The following is a 21,496-nucleotide window of genomic DNA, read 5'->3' as shown; positions in this document are numbered from 1 at the left end:
TAACAGCCACCTCACTTTGCACGTTAAACACGAGCCAAAAACTATTAGGAAGCAATCTGCTTTCTCAAGAGATTAAAAAGGAAAACAATTGCCAAAAAAGGAGACAGCAATGAGAGCCACCAGAAACTGGTGCAGGATGCAAGGCATATGGACATCATGATGGGCAAGGAAAAGGATACCCAAGCGCATTAAAGGCATCGCATCTCTGTGACCCTGGATCGATCACTTGCCTACTGCCTCCTGGTGCTGCAGGCACCTCCACTGCCTTCAACAGTCAACAAGTCCACCCTCATCATCTTTGTGACATCACACATCTATTCCCAGACGCTGTTTCACACTGGTTCTCTACCGACTTTAGCATCCATCACCAGCTCAACTGGACGGCTACCTCAAGATCCGAAAAGCCTCCTCGTCACCTGCAGAGTACCCCGTGGCCAATCCTGTCCTCTCAGGCATCTTCTTGTCATGTACGCGGCGACTTGCCGCTCCATAGACACCTCTACACACACGCCGGAATCCTCACTTCCGGTTTTCTCCTTACTTCCGGTCTTCCAGGCCCAGACCGGTCTAGTTGTTCCAACCTTGCAGCAGCTGAGCACTTCCGGGGGACACGCATAAACACTGCGTAGTCCCGCCGGTTCACCGCTTCGGATTCTTCACGGCGTCCTGGTCTCCGAGATAAGACGGACGCTTATCTCCTTGCCGGCTTGGGTTCCTGTTTCCGCAATCTGCCCGATCCGGAGTCCCGCATTTCTACGCCCCTAGGTATTCCGGTTCGTTGCCGTCTAGGGGGTTATCTTGTTATTGCTGAATCCTGACTATACCGCCTTTCCGCGCAGGAGCGCTTTGCTTTGGTTATTTTGTCACACGCGCAGGAGCGCTTTGTTTTGGGGTTATATGTTACATGCACAGGAGCGCTTGTTTTTTGAGTTCTTTGCTGCACGCGCAGGAGCGCTTTGTTGTTAGGTTACTTAGCCACATGCGCTGGAACGCTTTTGTTTTGTACTTAGGCACGCAGGAGCGTGTTGGTTTGAATGGCAGTGTTTGAGTGCGCTGACGCACTCATTATCAAGGCTTCAAGAAGAGCACACAGCAGTCAGTTGAGGTTCTTAATTTGCTGCACTTGTGCGTGGTTCACAAGTCCTTTGCTGTACACTGTCAACTTACCCATATATGCTAATCAGGCGCAAGTGCGCTTCCCTTCCATACCCCAGGAGCAACCTTACTGTTGTTGGCTGCCAGGTGTTTACAAGGCTTGGTGAGTACCAGTGTTGGTCCTCATGAGGAAGTGTCTAGAGGTGTACACAGGAAGGAGGTGGGGTCTGGGTTCCTTCTAACGGGTCTCTTGTCCTTCTCCTAGGGCACCTCACTGTCCTGCCACACCGTCACCGTCCATCACCGTCCACAACTCTTGCTCCTTCCCCTGGTTTCACCTCATCCCTGCCGGGTTCATCGTTCGGTACGGGATCAGGTAGGTACGGGGCGGTAGCTCTTGTCGTCTCTGCGGAATCTCTTCACAAGCAGAGGTAAGCCTTGTGGGGATCTGACACTTCTGTCCATTCATGGAGCTCCTCTGAGCTACACTCATCAACAGCAAAATCAAAATTCACCAACATCCAATCGGCGGCCAACTCTATCTGTAATTCTAACCAGCTCTCGAGATTTAGCCACTCAAAGACTGCCTCACATGCATTCGATATGAAACTCAAGCCCACCAAAACAGAATGCCTACTCTTTGACAACTACAGCAAACAAAAAGTCAAAATGTATCTCACCATCATGAGCCTAGATGGCTTCATATCCCAAAAGTGAGCCAATGCAAACCCGAAAATATTTATCCTCAATACCGACCTCGATTTCAAGAAAGAAAACAACGGCACTGTATCAGCTGTCCCTCCTGAAAAACTTTTAACAATCACTCCCTAAACACAATATCAGAATTGCTAGACAAACCCTTGTTCTCTCACATAAAGGTGGAAGCAATATTCCACTCCACGACTTCACTTTCTGTGCATTAGCCCTCTGAAAGGAATCCATTTCCCACAACACACCACATCAAAATATTGAAGACATTCAACTACCGCCCCCACCCCCACAAGCACACAATCTTTAAGACCAACTGTACCACTTGCAAGTCCAACAAATATGTTACTCTTGCCTACTTGTCCAAGAAAACAACCATCTCAGTAGACTACTCCGCATATGTTAAGTGTATTTGTAAAGAACACTATCACCCGCAAAGGTATTCCGGCGCTGAGCAGGTGAGTGTGCTGAGCTCTAACTTTGGTAAGTTAGTTAGCTCAAATGTAGGTCTTCAGCTCCCAGTGGAATACAAGAAGAGAGGGGGGGACTCTGATGTGAAGTTGGAGGCCACTCCACACTTTAAGAGTGAAGTAAGAGAACACCCGTCCTTCTGATCTGGTTTTGTGTATGTGAGGAATGGGTGTGAGTCGGAGTTCTGCGAGCGGAGGTGTCTGGCAGGTGGTGCCTGGGTTGTGTAGTGCCTTGAATGTGTGTACGAGGAGTTACAACTAGAGCTTTTGTGTATTTGGAACAGGTGGAGCTCCCTGAGGTGTGGTGGGGTGTGATGTGAGTTCTGTGTGAGAGGTTGAAGAGGAGTCTGGCATTTGAGTTCTGGAAATCACAAACTAGGACATCGCCAGACTGTGGAACTGCAAAAAAGGAAGAAAAAACCCAGAACCCAGGCCTTCTACATCCATGGTTCCTATATCTGGAATAACATCCCTGTCACCTCAGAACTGACACTGTCTCCCGATTCAGAAAGCAACTGAAGATCATCTCTTGAAGGAATCTCAACACTACAGACCCTCCTCCCATGCTCCATCGATTTACAAAAGGGGGTGGTGATGAACAGAGTGTCTGAATTGAGCAGACCACTCTTACCCAGTCCAAAGATCAGGGCTTGATCCATCACCGTTATTTATCTCACTGCCCCATCCCAGCTCAGAATCTGGCTATATGCAAATCAGTCTGTCCCTGGCCCAGTGCATCATGGGAACAGGGCAGACTAAACTACCAAGCCAATTCTTCACCAGAAAGGAGACAAGCTACCGGGGACCGGTTTCTGGCATTTCAGCCTTCTTCGGCCCGGCTTGCTTGAATCCTGATGGAGCAGTGAGAAAGGGACTCATGTCTGAGTATACCCTGCCACACCTATAGTGGCCAAAAACGATTTAGAAAAGGGGGTGGTGATGAACAGAGTGTCTGAGTTAAGCAGACCACTCTTACCCAGTCCAAAGATCAGGGCTTGATCCATCACCGTTATTTATCTCACTGCCCCATCCCAGCTCAGAATCTGGCTATATGCAAATCAGTCTGTCCCTGGCCCAGTGCATCATGGGAACAGGGCAGACTAAACTACCAAGCCAATTCTTTACCAGAAAGGAGACAAGCTACCGGGGACCGGTTTCTGGCATTTCAGCCTCTTCGGCCCGGCTTGCTTGAATCCTGATGGAGCAGTGAGAAAGGGACTCATGTCTGAGTATACCCTGCCACACCTATAGTGGCCAAAATCGATTTACAAAAGGGGGTGGTGATGAACAGAGTGTCTGAATTGAGCAGACCACTCTTACCCAGTCCAAAGATCAGGGCTTGATCCATCACCGTTATTTATCTCACTGCCCCATCCCAGCTCAGAACCTGGCTATATGCAAATCAGTCTGTCCCTGGCCCAGTGCATCATGGGAACAGGGCAGACTAAACTACCAAGCCAATTCTTTACCAGAAAGGAGACAAGCTACCGGGGACCGGTTTCTGGCATTTCAGCCTCTTCGGCCCGGCTTGCTTGAATCCTGATGGAGCAGTGAGAAAGGGACTCATGTCTGAGTATACCCTGCCACACCTATAGTGGCCAAAATCGATTTACAAAAGGGGGTGGTGATGAACAGAGTGTCTGAATTGAGCAGACCACTCTTACCCAGTCCAAAGATCAGGGCTTGATCCATCACCGTTATTTATCTCACTGCCCCATCCCAGCTCAGAATCTGGCTATATGCAAATCAGTCTGTCCCTGGCCCAGTGCATCATGGGAACAGGGCAGACTAAACTACCAAGCCAATTCTTTACCAGAAAGGAGACAAGCTACCGGGGACCGGTTTCTGGCATTTCAGCCTCTTCGGCCCGGCTTGCTTGAATCCTGATGGAGCAGTGAGAAAGGGACTCATGTCTGAGTATACCCTGCCACACCTATAGTGGCCAAAATCGATTTGCAAAAGGGGGTGGTGATGAACAGAGTGTCTGAATTGAGCAGACCACTCTTACCCAGTCCAAAGATCAGGGCTTGATCCATCACCGTTATTTATCTCACTGCCCCATCCCAGCTCAGAATCTGGCTATATGCAAATCAGTCTGTCCCTGGCCCAGTGCATCATGGGAACAGGGCAGACTAAACTACCAAGCCAATTCTTTACCAGAAAGGAGACAAGCTACCGGGGACCGGTTTCTGGCATTTCAGCCTCTTCGGCCCGGCTTGCTTGAATCCTGATGGAGCAGTGAGAAAGGGACTCATGTCGGAGTATACCCTGCCACACCTATAGTGGCCAAAATCGATTTACAAAAGGGGGTGGTGATGAACAGAGTGTCTGAATTGAGCAGACCACTCCTACCCAGTCCAAAGATCAGGGCTTGATCCATCACCGTTATTTATCTCACTGCCCCATCCCAGCTCAGAATCTGGCTATATGCAAATCAGTCTGTCCCTGGCCCAGTGCATCATGGGAACAGGGCAGACTAAACTACCAAGCCAATTCTTTACCAGAAAGGAGACAAGCTACCGGGGACCGGTTTCTGGCATTTCAGCCTCTTCGGCCCGGCTTGCTTGAATCCTGATGGAGCAGTGAGAAAGGGACTCATGTCTGAGTATACTCTGCCACACCTATAGTGGCCAAAATCGATTTACAAAAGGGGGTGGTGATGAACAGAGTGTCTGAATTGAGCAGACCACTCTTACCCAGTCCAAAGATCAGGGCTTGATCCATCACCGTTATTTATCTCACTGCCCCCATCCCAGCTCAGAATCTGGCTATATGCAAATCAGTCTGTCCCTGGCCCAGTGCATCATGGGAACAGGGCAGACTAAACTACCAAGCCAATTCTTTACCAGAAAGGAGACAAGCTACCGGGGACCGGTTTCTGGCATTTCAGCCTCTTCGGCCCGGCTTGCTTGAATCCTGATGGAGCAGTGAGAAAGGGACTCATGTCTGAGTATACCCTGCCACACCTATAGTGGCCAAAATCGATTTACAAAAGGGGGTGGTGATGAACAGAGTGTCTGAATTGAGCAGACCACTCTTACCCAGTCCAAAGATCAGGGCTTGATCCATCACCGTTATTTATCTCACTGCCCCATCCCAGCTCAGAATCTGGCTATATGCAAATCAGTCTGTCCCTGGCCCAGTGCATCATGGGAACAGGGCAGACTAAACTACCAAGCCAATTCTTTACCAGAAAGGAGACAAGCTACCGGGGACCGGTTTCTGGCATTTCAGCCTCTTCGGCCCGGCTTGCTTGAATCCTGATGGAGCAGTGAGAAAGGGACTCATGTCTGAGTATACCCTGCCACACCTATAGTGGCCAAAATCGATTTACAAAAGGGGGTGGTGATGAACAGAGTGTCTGAATTGAGCAGACCACTCTTACCCAGTCCAAAGATCAGGGCTTGATCCATCACCGTTATTTATCTCACTGCCCCATCCCAGCTCAGAATCTGGCTATATGCAAATCAGTCTGTCCCTGGCCCAGTGCATCATGGGAACAGGGCAGACTAAACTACCAAGCCAATTCTTTACCAGAAAGGAGACAAGCTACCGGGGACCGGTTTCTGGCATTTCAGCCTCTTCGGCCCGGCTTGCTTGAATCCTGATGGAGCAGTGAGAAAGGGACTCATGTCTGAGTATACCCTGCCACACCTATAGTGGCCAAAATCGATTTACAAAAGGGGGTGGTGATGAACAGAGTGTCTGAATTGAGCAGACCACTCTTACCCAGTCCAAAGATCAGGGCTTGATCCATCACCGTTATTTATCTCACTGCCCCATCCCAGCTCAGAATCTGGCTATATGCAAATCAGTCTGTCCCTGGCCCAGTGCATCATGGGAACAGGGCAGACTAAACTACCAAGCCAATTCTTTACCAGAAAGGAGACAAGCTACCGGGGACCGGTTTCTGGCATTTCAGCCTCTTCGGCCCGGCTTGCTTGAATCCTGATGGAGCAGTGAGAAAGAGACTCATGTCTGAGTATACCCTGCCACACCTGTAGTGGCCAAAATCGATTTACAAAAGGGGGTGGTGATGAACAGAGTGTCTGAATTGAGCAGACCACTCTTACCCAGTCCAAAGATCAGGGCTTGATCCATCACCGTTATTTATCTCACTGCCCCATCCCAGCTCAGAATCTGGCTATATGCAAATCAGTCTGTCCCTGGCCCAGTGCATCATGGGAACAGGGCAGACTAAACTACCAAGCCAATTCTTTACCAGAAAGGAGACAAGCTACCGGGGACCGGTTTCTGGCATTTCAGCCTCTTCGGCCCGGCTTGCTTGAATCCTGATGGAGCAGTGAGAAAGGGACTCATGTCTGAGTATACCCTGCCACACCTATAGTGGCCAAAATCGATTTACAAAAGGGGGTGGTGATGAACAGAGTGTCTGAATTGAGCAGACCACTCTTACCCAGTCCAAAGATCAGGGCTTGATCCATCACCGTTATTTATCTCACTGCCCCATCCCAGCTCAGAATCTGGCTATATGCAAATCAGTCTGTCCCTGGCCCAGTGCATCATGGGAACAGGGCAGACTAAACTACCAAGCCAATTCTTTACCAGAAAGGAGACAAGCTACCGGGGACCGGTTTCTGGCATTTCAGCCTCTTCGGCCCGGCTTGCTTGAATCCTGATGGAGCAGTGAGAAAGGGACTCATGTCTGAGTATACCCTGCCACACCTATAGTGGCCAAAATCGATTTACAAAAGGGGGTGGTGATGAACAGAGTGTCTGAATTGAGCAGACCACTCTTACCCAGTCCAAAGATCAGGGCTTGATCCATCACCGTTATTTATCTCACTGCCCCATCCCAGCTCAGAATCTGGCTATATGCAAATCAGTCTGTCCCTGGCCCAGTGCATCATGGGAACAGGGCAGACTAAACTACCAAGCCAATTCTTTACCAGAAAGGAGACAAGCTACCGGGGACCGGTTTCTGGCATTTCAGCCTCTTCGGCCCGGCTTGCTTGAATCCTGATGGAGCAGTGAGAAAGGGACTCATGTCTGAGTATACCCTGCCACACCTATAGTGGCCAAAATCGATTTACAAAAGGGGGTGGTGATGAACAGAGTGTCTGAATTGAGCAGACCACTCTTACCCAGTCCAAAGATCAGGGCTTGATCCATCACCGTTATTTATCTCACCGCCCCATCCCAGCTCAGAATCTGGCTATATGCAAATCAGTCTGTCCCTGGCCCAGTGCATCATGGGAACAGGGCAGACTAAACTACCAAGCCAATTCTTTACCAGAAAGGAGACAAGCTACCGGGGACCGGTTTCTGGCATTTCAGCCTCTTCGGCCCGGCTTGCTTGAATCCTGATGGAGCAGTGAGAAAGGGACTCATGTCTGAGTATACCCTGCCACACCTATAGTGGCCAAAATCGATTTACAAAAGGGGGTGGTGATGAACAGAGTGTCTGAATTGAGCAGACCACTCTTACCCAGTCCAAAGATCAGGGCTTGATCCATCACCGTTATTTATCTCACCAGAATGCCAGAAACCGGTCCCCAGGAGCTTCTTTCCTTCCCAGTGTAAGAATTGGCTTTTGTAGTTTGGTTTGCCCTGTTCCCATCATGCACTGGGACAGGAACAGACTAATTTGCATACAGCCAGGTTTTGAAACTGGGATGGTGCAGTGAGCTAAAAAACGGTGTTGGATCTAGCCCTGATCTCTTGACTGGGTGAGAGCTTTCTGTTTAATTCAGAGACTCTGTCCCTCACCACCCCTTGTTGTAAATATTTTTGTCCACCCTAAGCGTGGAAGGGTATTCTCAGATGTGAGTCCCTTGCTCATTGCACCATCAGGATTCAAGCAAACCGGGCCGAAGACGGCTGTAATGCCAGAAACCGGTCCCCGGTAGCTTGTTTCCTTCCCAGTGTAAGAATTGGATTTTGTAGTTTGGTTTGCCCTGTTCCCATCATGCACTGGGACAGGAACAGACTAATTTGCATACAGCCAGGTTCTGAAACTGGGATGGTGCAGTGAGCTAAAAAACGGTGTTGGATCTAGCCCTGATCTCCTGACTGGGTGAGAGCTTTCTGCTTAATTCAGAGACTCTGTCCCTCACCACCCCTTGTTGTAAATATTTTTGTCCACCCTAAGCGTGGAAGGGTATTCTCAGATGTGAGACCCTTGCTCATTGCACCATCAGGATTCAAGCAAACCGGGCCGAAGACGGCTGTAATGCCAGAAACCAGTCCCCGGGAGCTTCTTTCCTTCCCAGTGTAAGAATTGGCTTTTGTAGTTTGGTTTGCCCTGTTCCCATCATGCACTGGGACAGGAACAGACTAATTTGCATACAGCCAGGTTTTGAAACTGGGATGGTGCAGTGAGCTAAAAAAACGGTGTTGGATCTAGCCCTGATCTCTTGACTGGGTGAGAGCTTTCTGCTTAATTCAGAGACTCTGTCCCTCACCACCCCTTGTTGTAAATATTTTTGTCCACCCTAAGCGTGGAAGGGTATTCTCAGATGTGAGACCCTTGCTCATTGCACCATCAGGATTCAAGCAAACCGGGCCGAAGACGGCTGTAATGCCAGAAACCGGTCCCCGGGAGCTTCTTTCCTTCCCAGTGTAAGAATTGGCTTTTGTAGTTTGGTTTGCCCTGTTCCCATCATGCACTGGGACAGGAACAGACTAATTTGCATACAGCCAGGTTTTGAAACTGGGATGGTGCAGTGAGCTAAAAAACGGTGTTGGATCTAGCCCTGATCTCTTGACTGGGTGAGAGCTTTCTGCTTAATTCAGAGACTCTGTCCCTCACCACCCCTTGTTGTAAATATTTTCCTCCTCCCATGCTCCTGCACATTGTAGTATGTTTCCTTCACTCACTTAGGAAATTTACAATCTGGCGAAAGAAAGCAAATGTGAGGCCCTGGCCTGGCTTGTGCCTGTTATGAGATGAGGTTTGAAGAGAACAGGTCATAACCACTTGGCTCCCAAGAGCCTGAAGATTCTAAGATCATAAGTGAACTTCCACCTTGTCTCAGTGCCTGATGGTCAAGCCAGCTGAAGGTGAGTAAACCTCGGTAGGACACAGGAGACCTATCTCTATCGCCATGCAGAAGTTCCCCATCCTTTCCTCCACATGATCTCGCCGAGTGTTGTTCCACCCTGCTCAAAGCCACTGTCCACACTGAGCAATGGAATGGGGACTCCGCTAAAGATGTGACCATCATTTCATTGGTTGATCAAAGACCTGCTAGTTTGAAAAGGCATTTATGTGCTAGAAAAGGACAATAGGAGAACTAAAAGTGTAGAGGCGGAACAAAGGCAAAGGCAGGCAGCAGCCTCTATACAGAAACAGACTTTGTGCGGGAGAGCTTAAAAGAAGGCACACAGTACTGTTGCAGGGATTCTGCCCAAAAACAGAACTATGTGAAGGATTATAGGACCTTGGTGTACAGAGACGGAGTCATCCTACCAACTTAGTACCCATAAGCCCAGAACCGACGAGCTATTATGTCTCACTTGCTCTCCTACTCACTCACAGAGAAGCAAATGATTAGACACCCCAGGACACAACACTCCCAGATCTCTCAGGAATCACAGTAACAAGACACACCCTTTTGCTCGCACTCTTCTACTTGTCCACAATAAGATCTGACACAGACACAAAAAAGTTTAAATTACTTATTTTACCAAACATGTCCTAACATACAGTATACATGGCATTACACGCAGGAAAATGCATAGTACAAATACAGTCAGCATAGCAACTAGCCCATAAATGATGAGGGGAGATCTCATCATGGAAAGACAACAGAGTCTAACCTCCCTCCCCTTGCTACGAAGCAGTATTATTATATATTAGAAGATCTCTGGGCTTTGTCAGCAGACCCCATACCTTAGCCTATAGAGAGTAGATCAGTATCATAGGTGCGGTCTCGCTCTTCTCCCTTGAAAGGTCTCTCTCCAAGAGTGTGCTACCTAATTGTGTATTCCAATAAAACCAAAGTACGTTGTCCAAACAGCTGCATCAGTATGTTTTGTCTAAGGGCTAAGGCCTGGCTGGAACAAAATAGCGAGGGGCATTGTTGTTCGACCTTGCTCACAATGTTCAGTCGAAATCCCAGGAACATGCAGAGAGTGAACACAGCGATGAGTTCTCATGTGAAAACAGCCATAGACATTATTGCAAAAATAAAATAGTGTAGTAACATGTGCAAAGCAGCGGGCAAGATGCAGCTCGCTCATGCTAACTTAGAGAAGACGACAATTTCCCCATGGGCCATGTGACACCCTCCCCTTGGTCAAGTTGTTAGCACTGGGCTAAAACAAAAATCTGAGGCAAATCGGTTTGATGGTATCCCAATCAGAACATTTTCGGACACAACTTGTTTAACTTACATTTAAAAAAAATAGCCAACTGGGTACACAAATGCATATCAATTCACAGTGAATCTTCAGAGTCAAACATGTTGTGGGAAAAGTGGAACGCCATAAACTCCAGTATGTTGTCTGAACCTTCCATAGTAAAAAGGTATGCCATCCAATTAAGTAAGTCGAACGAGGACACATGCTCCTCCTATCCAGAGGCCATAAGGAGCATATTAGGCCAAAATGCATTAACTGTGATCCTAGAGGCGCTGTGCACGAGCACAGGTACTCAAGTAGAGGATCGCACACTAGGCGCCTACTCACTGAACAATCCTGGTCATTGGCCAACAACGAACCCATCAACAGTTCATAATCCAGTGCAGCGTGTGACGTATTAGAGAGGCAGATATCCAGGGCCCATTGAGAAAGGGCACCGGAGGCAGTAGAACACAGGTTGCACGCAGGTAAATTAGACATAACAGTAGGCCAGCCAATAGTCGGCATTTGAGTGTCTAATCGCATCAGACCAAAAAGCTGCCGCCTTCGATCACAGTACAACGGCAACTGGACCGGGCTTGGCAGTACTACAGGCCGAGCAGTCATTGTGAGCAGCAGTATAAGTACACGTATGCTGCAAATCAACAGGAGCAATAGGGGAAACCCTCCAAAGGTGCTGGAAAAAATAGAATGGATAAAAACTTGGGTTACTCCCAAAATAATCTGAAAGGAGCGGACAAGTCCGGATCCCACAAGTTTAAAAAAGTCGGCAAGGCCTTCTGTATCAGAAGCATTAAATATTTGGTGAATTAATTCTCTAAAATGGAGTGGGAGATTCGTGTTTAGCAGTGACTGAATCTTACTTGCGGTTCTTGCCACCTGCAACTCAAAGGTCTCACGAGCGGATGTAAGAGCCACTTCTCGTTGAAACACAGGTGCTTTGAGTCTGCTTAGCTTGTTGAAATCTGTTTTCAAAGTTGGAATGGAAGGCCAAAGCGCACTATCTGCAATCCCATGCAGGGGTGGAACCAGGACATTGCTGCAACACGTAACACATTGTGAAAACGTTACTATATAAGGGATGAGATTATTTAGAAGCAGATAACTGCCATTAGAAAGCAAAGTTAGTGCAGTAATAATAGCTGGGACTGGGTTCTCCTTAAAAAACAAGTAGAGGGTTTAGCTAAACATGTATATCAAAATACCTGTAATTAACGTAACACCAACCATGTTTGGCTGGAACCTCGTAACGGAAATGCTAATGTACTTGTTTATAAAATTAATAAAAATACTTTGAAATTGGAAGAAAAAAACCAAGCCAGATTAGGGGCCAAAACGTTGCAGGCACCGTGAAGTTTTACTTGTTTGCAGACTAGGAAGTGTTCTACTGTAGAATCACAATCCTCCCCTGTAAAGAAAACCTCCGTATCTGCTTGTTGAAACCGAAACGTGAATGGCAGGGACCATAATTCATGAATATAGCTACTCCTGAGGGGCTCATACCTACCAACCGGATAGTGTTTTATGCAGGCCGTAATTGGAAGAGAGTGATAGTCAATGAAATAACCCCATGCATTAACCACACAGCAGAATCAGTTTCTGCCATAGAAAATGGTAACTGTTCTAGATGTAGCATCGTATATGTTGTGTCCTTCATTGTTTTTCAAATTTAATGGTAAAAACAGAGCGGAAGCAATCAAGTAATCCCATGGTACTTTCCCACTTTTGAGTGTTTACAAGTTCCTTGAATGGGGGGGGTGGGTGGGGGGGGGGGGGTGTAGTTACAAAAAGTCCTGTTCTTTTTTAGTAATAGTGGGGGGTGCAGGAGCCCTGGTATTATACCGAGGGACGTCAGATGGAAAGGGAGGAAGGGTACACGGGGGGTAGTTACAAACAGTCCTGGTATATTTTGTAATAGTGGGGGGTACAGGAGCTCAGGTATTATACAGAGAGACATCAGATGGAAGGTGAGGGAGAGTATATAAGGGAGGCGGGGGAAGTTTCGAAAAGTCCTGAGGTTTTGCAGTAATAGGGGAGGGCTGCAGGCACCCAGGCAGGGGTTTCTCTGATGGGAAGCATACTTCATGAGCACCTGGGTCTTGCACCAGCATGAGTGATATTGGCCACAAGTCTCTAGCAGGCACTTCAGATTGCTTGAGCAATTTGACATGAACTAGTAGTCACACAATGCAGAGAGTGTGAGTCGAAGGCGGCAGGTGTATTGTCTCTTTACTTTGCTACAGTACTTTACTCGAAGTATCCATATATGTGCCAGACTGCATACATCACTTCTGGAAATGTAGAAGTACCCGCTGTGGATATTACAATGTGATGTTTACAATTAGAGGAAGGAACCCAAACAAAGAGAGAGTTCCTCACCCTGTAATCGTAGGTGGCATCAGGGTTCTCATCACATGCAATCACTTCCGGGGCCATCCAATATGGCGTGCCGATGAACGTGTTCCTTCGGCCGACTGTACGGTCCAGTTGCGCGCTTACCCCGAAGTCCACTGAAACAAAAGCAGAACACAAGAGTCATTCAGAGGCCAGTGGTCAACTGAGAACGGGATCATTCATTGCATTCAAGACAGAGATCTATTGTGATATCACATCTATCGAACTGAGGCAGGATTCCCTGGGTGTGGATGCGAATCGGAGGAACAGACCAAACCATGGAAAGCAGTGCTGCAGGAACTAAGTAGGGAAGGAACCGGAAATATGGTTTTAAGGGTTGTGATTCTTCTGAGCTAGATTACTAAAGCATCTCAAATGGCAGAGGGGACTCTACAAAGGAACCTAAATACCTTCATGCGACCATCGTTGCTGGCTGAATAAAATGAAGCCTACCTCCTACGTGTACCCTATGGTAAGCACAGCTGTGATTTCACTTAAGGAACATGACATCATTTGTATACATTTCACATTTGTTCCAGCAAATAGTACACAATACTGTCAAAAGCATTTAAATAGGGAGTTGTGCCTACCTTCTTGTGAATCAAAGTATTACTGATTAACTCCCAAATTTTAGAAGGAAGTATACAACACTATTAAAAAGAAATTTCTGGACTTCTGACAAAACAACATGTCCCGGAGAGTGGAGTTTAGGCGAGTTGGTGGTAGAAAGCTTACGGTGCATACCCTAAAACGGATAGCAAAAGATAAAACACTGATCCTATCTACAGCCGTCTGATCCTTACTACGGCCAGACCCAGAGGACTGGAATCCTATGAGGCACCACACATGGCACCTTGTATGTGAAATGCTATGGGTTCAGGCCCTTGTTTTTCGGCTTCTCTGAGTTTTAGGTGCAGATGAGAGTCTAGGTTACAGACGTTCCTTGCAGATTGTGAGATCCTAGCTCTACAAGAGCACAGGAGTACAGGTGTGAGTCTACAGGTGTTGGAAAAACAAACCACAGATATCAATACGTACATGCAAGCCCAATTTGAGACATTTTTAAAAGAGAATTGTCTTTGCCACAACTTTCAGTAAGACGGAAAGCATTCTACAGGAGAAAGGAGAACAACATGCATGAAGACAAAGAAACAGTGCAGCTGAACCCATGTGGGTTAAGAAAGGAAGCATAATGGCAGCAACATAAAGCATAGCAAACACAAGGGGATGATGGACATAGCGTGGAAACTATTCAGACACTCGCCTCCAGTCACAGATCTGGGTTGAATCCATCATTGTTCTTTAGCGCACTTCACCACCCAGTTCAGACCCAGCTATATATGCAAATCAGACTTGACCCAATGCCTCATGGGAACAGTCCAGCGTGAACTGTCAAGCAAGGTCAGGGTATGCCCAGACGTGGGTCCCTTGCTCACTTTGCCACTGGATTTAAGCTAGCCTGGCTGATGAGGGGTAATTCCCCGTAACCAGTTCCAGGATGCTTGTTTCCGGTCCAGGGAAGGCCTGGCTTGGCAGTTCGGGCTGGACTGTTCCCATAAGGAATAGGGTCAAGACTGATTTGCATATGGCTAGGTCTGAACTGAGGTGGCGGAGTGAGCTAAAGAATGATGATGGATTAAACCCAGATCTGTGACTTGGGGTGAGTGTCTGAAAAGTTTCAGCGCTACGTCCATCATCTCCTTTTTAGCAAGATAAAGCACAACATGCTCTCTAGGGAAAGTGTGACATGAGAGGCAGACGTTGTGTAAAAGACGTTCTGATCTAGTGCAAACTACTGGATTTCTGGAAATAATGTAAAAAGAGGCCGACAGTTTGTGAACAGCAACAATTGAGGTGATTTCAGAGAACTGAAAAGACAAAGGAACACCTCAGGGTAGAGCTTTAAGATTCAGAATTCAAGCCCCTCCGACGCGTGTTTTTCATTCATTAGCTCCTGCGTCCGGTGGGGACGGAGCCGCAGATACCTGCGGTGATTCTGCCACCCCAGGGTGCGCCCGCTGCATTCCAGTAACAGGACAGAGCTGGTGTTTGGACTCTGAGGGGGTAGTGGATCAGTCTCTGAAGATACTCCTTTGCCCATAGGTTACTGGTCTATGATCAGAGGACAGCGAGGAAGACGATGCTTCACCGCCTCACTTCTGTACTGCTCCTGCCAACTGGGGTAATCATCATGGGCACTTTGCATTTTTAGCGTCACTTACTTGGTCCTAGAGAACAATGGTGAGCTGAACCTGTTTCAACAGATCTCTGGTAAGCCTCGCACAGCCATGGCATACTTGGATTGGGGTGGTAGCATAGTACAAGGAAGGACATTTTTGCTACACCCATTTTTACCTAAGGTTTTAAATATTTAATACAGAAATGAGTTGAACCCAACAGCCTATAACCTCTTTCTCTATTTATCCTATTATGGAGCGGTTACAAATGTTACACTGAAATGGCCGTCTGGAGTATTTACTGACCAGGTGCGACAGCATCTTTGCCCTTTTAATTGCTGACACATCCAGACGTCATCCCAGACGTCTAGTGCACTAAACGTCACCGGTCACTGCTGATACACAGGACTGCAGTTATTTCCTGAAGAACAGGCGATTGTGAAGCTCTCAGGTTCACATGAAAAGGATTGGCAGATGGCGGTCTTATGACAAACGTGCCACTGCTGTAAAAGCACAGGTTCACAACCATGATTCAGGAAGGGCAGCACTGGAAATAAAAACATTACAACTAAATAAGTAGGATTGTCCAGCATGTGAAGCTTTCATAGATTCACATGCTTGAATCATTCCAAGTCACCAACCTGGAAATGCCAGAGATTCACACCCTGGCGAGGAGTAATGCCGTCTCAATGTGCTCAAAGCCACTGATGGAGGATCCTCACCTCTCACTCAGATCACTCAGACCAGGCTCTCAGACTTGGAAGAATCAAATTCAGTTAAATCGATGAGGGTGGACCTCAACTATGTGGCTAGACGCTGCCTGATCACTTCTAAGTATGTAAAGTGACAGCGGTGGCCTAATAAGACTTCCTGACTTCTACTCAATTTGTAGAACACACTGCTGATAACTTACCTAACTTCACTTCTGCGTTCTCCGTCAGCAGCACGTTCTGCCCCTTGATGTCCCTATGAATGACTTTATGTGAATGAAGATGAGCCAGACCCTAGAAACAAGGAGATAATCTGACATAAGAACCTTTATTTTGTTTTCATTCTGATCCATTTTCATTAGGCTCTTACTCTATTCTCGGATGAAAGTATCATTATGAACAATTTTCACTCGCTCTGAATCCTAATACCAGGCACAGTTTTCATGTGCACTCATGCCACCACTTGCTTCATCTGCAAGATCCAGCTTGTGCACCTTCCATTCACACCTGTGTATAACCTGGCACAACTGGCATAATACCTTCCTTTGCATGCACTTGCCAGCTTCTCAACAAGCTGCTGTGAGACCTCGCTCGCACCCTGGAATCAACATGTGCTTTCTTGAATGTCTCTAACTGCTACTACAGGGCCAGCAGAGCCTCCTACTGCAAGACCTCCCGCTCGCGCCATTGATCCAACATTCGCTGCCTCGAATGTCTCTTACTGCTACTACAGGGCCAGCAGAGCCTCCTTACTGCAAGACCTCCTGCTCGCGCCGTGGAACCAACACTTGCTGCCTCGAATGTATCTTACTGCTACTACAGGGCCAGCAGAGCCTCCTACTGCAAGACCTCCCGCTCGCACCGTGGATCCAACACTTGCTGCCTCAAATGTCTCTTACTGATACTACAGGGCCAGCAGAGCCTCCTACTGCAAGACCTCCCGCTCGCACCGTGGAACCAACACTTGCTGCCTCGAATGTATCTTACTGCTACTACAGGGCCAGCAGAGCCTCCTACTGCAAGACCTCCCGCTCGCACCGTGGATCCAACACTTGCTGCCTCAAATGTATCTCACTGCTACTACAGGGCCAGCAAAGCCTCCTTACTGCAAGACCTTCCGCTTGTGCTGTGGAACCAACACGTGCTGCCTCAAATGTCTCTTACTGATACTACAGGGCCAGCAGAGCATCCTTACTGCAAGACCTCCCGCTCGTGCCGTGGATCCAACACGCGCTGCCTTGAATGTCTCTTACTGCTACTACAGGGCCTGTAGAGCCTACTGCAAGACCTCCCGCTTGTGCCGTGGATCCAACACGTGCTACCACAAATGTTTCTTACTGATACTACAGGGCCAGCAGAGCCTCCTTACTACAAGACCGCCAGCCCGCGCTATGTATCCAACATGCGCTGCCTCAAATGTCTCTTACTGCTACTCCAGGGCAAGGGGAGACTCCTTACTGCAAGACCTCCTGATCGCGTCGTGGATCCAACATGCAGTGCCTCGAACGTCTCTTACTGCTACTCAGGGCCATCAGAGCCTCTTTACTGCAAGAACCCCCGATCGCGTCGTGGATCCAACATGTGCTGCCTCGAATGTCTCTTACTGCTACTACAGGGCCATCAGAGCCTCTCTACTGCAAGAACCCCCGCTCGCGTCGTGGATCCAACATGCGCTGCCTCGAATGTCTCTTACTGCCACTACAGGGCCAGCGGAGCCTCTTTACTGCAAGATCCCCCGCTCGCGCCATGAATCCAACATGCGGTGCCTCAAATGTCACTTACTGCTACTACAGGGCCAGCCGAGCCTCCTTACTGCAAGACCTCCCGCTTGTGCCGTGGATCCCAGCTGAGCCTCCTTACTGCAAGACCTCCCGCTCGCGCCATGTATCCAACATGCGCCGTCTCAAATGTCTCTTACTGCTACTCCAGGGGTTGCAGAGCCTCCTTACTGCAAGACCTTTCGCTCTCACCGTGGATCCAACACATGCTGCCTCGAATGTCTCTTACTGCTACTATAGGGCCAGCAGAGCCTCCTACTACAAGACCTCCCGCTTGCGCCGTGGATAGAACACGCGCTGCCTCGAATGTCTCTTACTGCTACTACAGGGCCAGCAGAGCCTCTTTACTGCAAGACCTCACGCTCGCACCGTGGATCCAACATGCGCTGTCTCGAATGTCTCTTACTGCTACTACAGGGCCAGCAGAGCCTCCTTACTGCAAGACCTCACGCTCGCACCGTGGATCCAACATGCGCTGTCTCGAATGTCTCTTACTGCTACTACAGGGCCAGCAGAGCCTCCTTACTGCAAGACCTCCCGCTCGCGCTATGTATCCAACATGCGCTGCCTCGAATGTCTCTTACTGCTACTACAGGGCCAGCAGAGCCTTCTTACTGCAAGACCTCGCGCCGTGGATCCAACATGCGCTGCCTCGAATGTCTATTACTCCTGCTACAGGGCCAGCATAGCCTCCTTACTGCAAGAACTCCCGCTCACGCTGTGTATCCAAAATGCGCTGCCTCGAATGTCTCTTACTGCTACTACAGGGCCAGCAGAGCCTCCTACTACAAGACCCACCGCTCGCGCCGTGGATCCAACATGCGCTGCCTCGAATGTCTCTTACTGCTACTACAGGACCAGCAGAGCCTCCTTACTGCAAGACCTCCTGCTAGCGCCGTGGATCCAACACGCGCTGCCTCAAATGTCTCTTACTGCTACTACAGGGCCAGCAGAGCCTCCTTACTGCAAGACCTCCCGCTCGCGCTGTGGATCCAACACGCGCTGCCTCAAATGTCTCTTACTGCTACTACAGGGCCAGCAGAGCCTCCTTACTGCAAGACCTCCCGCTAGCGCCGTGGATCCAACACGCGCTGCCTCGAATGTCTCTTACTGCTACTACAGGGCCAGCAGAGCCTCCTTACTGCAAGACCTCCCGCTCGCGCTATGTATCCAACATGCGCTGCCTCGAATGTCTCTTACTGCTACTACAGGGCCAGCAGAGCCTCCTTACTGCAAGACCTCGCGCCGTGGATCCAACATGCGCTGCCTCGAATGTCTCTTACTGCTACTACAGGGGCAGCAGAGCCTCCTGACTGCAAGACCTCCTGATCGCGCCGTGGATCCAACATGCGCTGCCTCGAATGTCTCTTACTGCTACTACAGGGCCAGCATAGCCTCCTTACTGCAAGAACTCACACTCACGCTGTGTATCCAACATGCGCTGCGTCGAATGTCTTTACTGCTACTACAGGGCCGGCAGAGCCTCTTTACTGCAAGACCTCCCGATCGCACCGTGGATCCAACATGCGCTGCCTCGAATGTCTCTTACTGCTACTACAGGGCCAGCGGAGCCTCCTACTACAAGACCCACTGCTCGCGCCGTGGATCCAACATGCGCTGCCTCGAATGTCTCTTACTGCTACTACAGGGCAGGTAGAGCCTACTGCAAGACCTCCCGCTTGTGCAGTGGATCCAACATGTGCTGGCTCGAATGTCTCTTACTGATACTACAGGACGAGCAGAGCCTCCTGACTGCAAGACCTCCTGATCGCGCCGTGGATCCAACATGCGCTGCCTCGAATGTCTCTTACTGCTACTACAGGGCCAGCATAGCTTCCTTACTGCAAGAACTCTTGTAGTGTATCCCACATGCGCTGCGTCGAATGTCTTTTACTGCTACTACAGGGCCAGCATAGCCTCCTTACTGCAAGAACTCCCGCTCACGCCGTGGATCCAACATGCGCTGCCTCAAATGTCTCTTACTGCTACTCCAGGGCCAGGGGAGCCTCCTTACTGCAGGACCTCACGATCGCACCGTGAATCCAACATGCACTTTCTCGAATGTCTCTTACTGCTACTACAGGGCCAGCAGAGCCTCCTACTGCAAGACCTCTCGCTCGCGCCGTGGATCCACCATGCGCTGCCTCGAATGTCTCTTACTGCTACTACAGGGCCAGCAGAGCCTCCTACTACAAGACCCACCGCTCGCACCGTGGATCCAACATGAGCTGACTCGAATGTCTCTTACTGCTACTACAAGGCCAGCAGAGACTCCTTACTGCAAGACCTCCCGCTCGCGCCGTGGATCCAACACGCGCTGCCTCAAATGTCTCTTACTGCTACTACAGGGCCAGCAGAGCCTCCTTACTGCAAGACCAACCGATCGCGCTATGTATCCAACATGCGCTGCCTCGAATGTCTCTTACTGCTACTACAGGGCCAGCAGAGCCTCCTTACTGCAAGACCTCCCGCACGTGCCGTGGATACAACACGGCTGCCTCGAATGTCTCTTACTGCTACTACAGGGCCAGCGGAGCCTCTTTACTGCAAGACCTCCAGCTCGCACCGTGGATCCAACATGTGCTGCCTCGAATGTTTGTTACTGCTACTACAGAGCCAGCATAGCCTCCTTACTGCAAGAACTCCCGCTCGTGCTGTGTATCCAACATGCGCTGCCTCGAATGACTCTTACTGCTACTTCAGGGCCAGTAGAGCCTACTGCCTGCAAGACCTTTCGATCGCACCATCGATCCAACAAGCGCTGCCTCGAATGTCTCTTACTGCTACTACAGGGCCAGCAGAGCCTCCTTACTGCAAGACCTCCCGCTCGTGCCGTGGATACAACACGCACTGCCTTGAATATCTCTTACTGCTACTACAGGGCCAGCGGAGCCTCTTTACTGCAAGACCCCCTGCATGCACCATGGATCCAACACGCGCTGCCTCAAATGTCACTTATGCTACTACAGGGCCAGCCAAGCCTCCTTACTGCAAGACCTCCCGCTTGTGCCGTGGATCCCAGCAGAGCCTCCTTACTGCGAGACCTCCCGCTCGCGCCGTGGATCCAACATGCGCTGCCCCGAATGTCTCTTACTGCTACTCCAGGGCTTGCGGAGCCTCATTACTGCAAGACCTCCCGTTCACACCGTTGATAGAACACGCGCTGCCTCAAATGTCTCTTACTGCTATTACAGGGCCAGCAGAGCCTGTTATTACAAGACCCACGGGTCGGGCCGTGGATCCAATACGCGCTGCCTCGAATGTCTCTTACTGCTACTACAGGGCCAGTAGAGCCTGCTGCGAGACCTCCCACTTCTGCCGTGGATCCAACACTTGCTGCCTCGAATGTCTCTTACTGATACTACAGGGCCAGCAGAGCCTCATTACTGCAAGACCTCCTGCTAGCGCCGTGGATCCAACATGAGCTGCCTTGAATGTCTCTTACTGCTACAACGGGGCCAGCAGAGCCTCCGTACTGCAAGACCGTCCACTCGCGCTATGTATTCACCATGCGCTGCCTCGAATGTCTCTTACTGCTACTACAGGGCCAGCAGATTCTCCTTACTGTAAGACCTCCCGCTAGCGCCATGGATCCAACACGCGCTGCCTCGAATGTCTCTTACTGCTACTACAGGGCCAGCAGAGCCTCCTTACCGCAAGACCTCCCGCTCGCGCCGTGGATCCAACATGAGCTGCCTTGAATGTCTCTTACTGCTACAACGGGGCCAGCAGAGCCTCCGTACTGCAAGACCGTCCACTTGCGCTATGTATTCAACATGCGCTGCCTCAAATGTCTCTTACTGCTACTACAGGGCCAGCAGATTCTCCTTACTGTAAGA

At 49.4% G+C, this 21,496-nt stretch overlaps 1 protein-coding gene across 6 annotated transcripts in view; it reads right to left on the bottom strand.

Annotated features, from left to right (window-relative positions):
- Nucleotides 1-21,496, bottom strand: part of MINK1 (misshapen like kinase 1) — a 675,548-nt gene that overhangs the window by 368,285 nt on the left and 285,767 nt on the right. For all 6 annotated transcript variants that reach the window (XM_086946234.1, XM_086946236.1, XM_086946233.1 and 3 more), the window contains exons 6-7: nucleotides 16,083-16,173; nucleotides 12,978-13,108 (exon numbers count right to left, since the gene is read on the bottom strand). In XM_086946234.1, the coding sequence (XP_086802360.1) occupies nucleotides 12,978-13,108; nucleotides 16,083-16,173 (222 nt within the window). The remainder of the gene's footprint in view (nucleotides 1-12,977; nucleotides 13,109-16,082; nucleotides 16,174-21,496) is intronic.

The sequence above is a fragment of the Lissotriton vulgaris genome, chromosome 12 (assembly GCF_964263255.1).
Source record: "Lissotriton vulgaris chromosome 12, aLisVul1.2, whole genome shotgun sequence".
Lineage (NCBI taxonomy): Eukaryota > Metazoa > Chordata > Amphibia > Caudata > Salamandridae > Lissotriton > Lissotriton vulgaris.
Note: the sequence above shows the minus strand (reverse complement) of the source record. Positions and strands in the feature narration are given on the sequence as shown.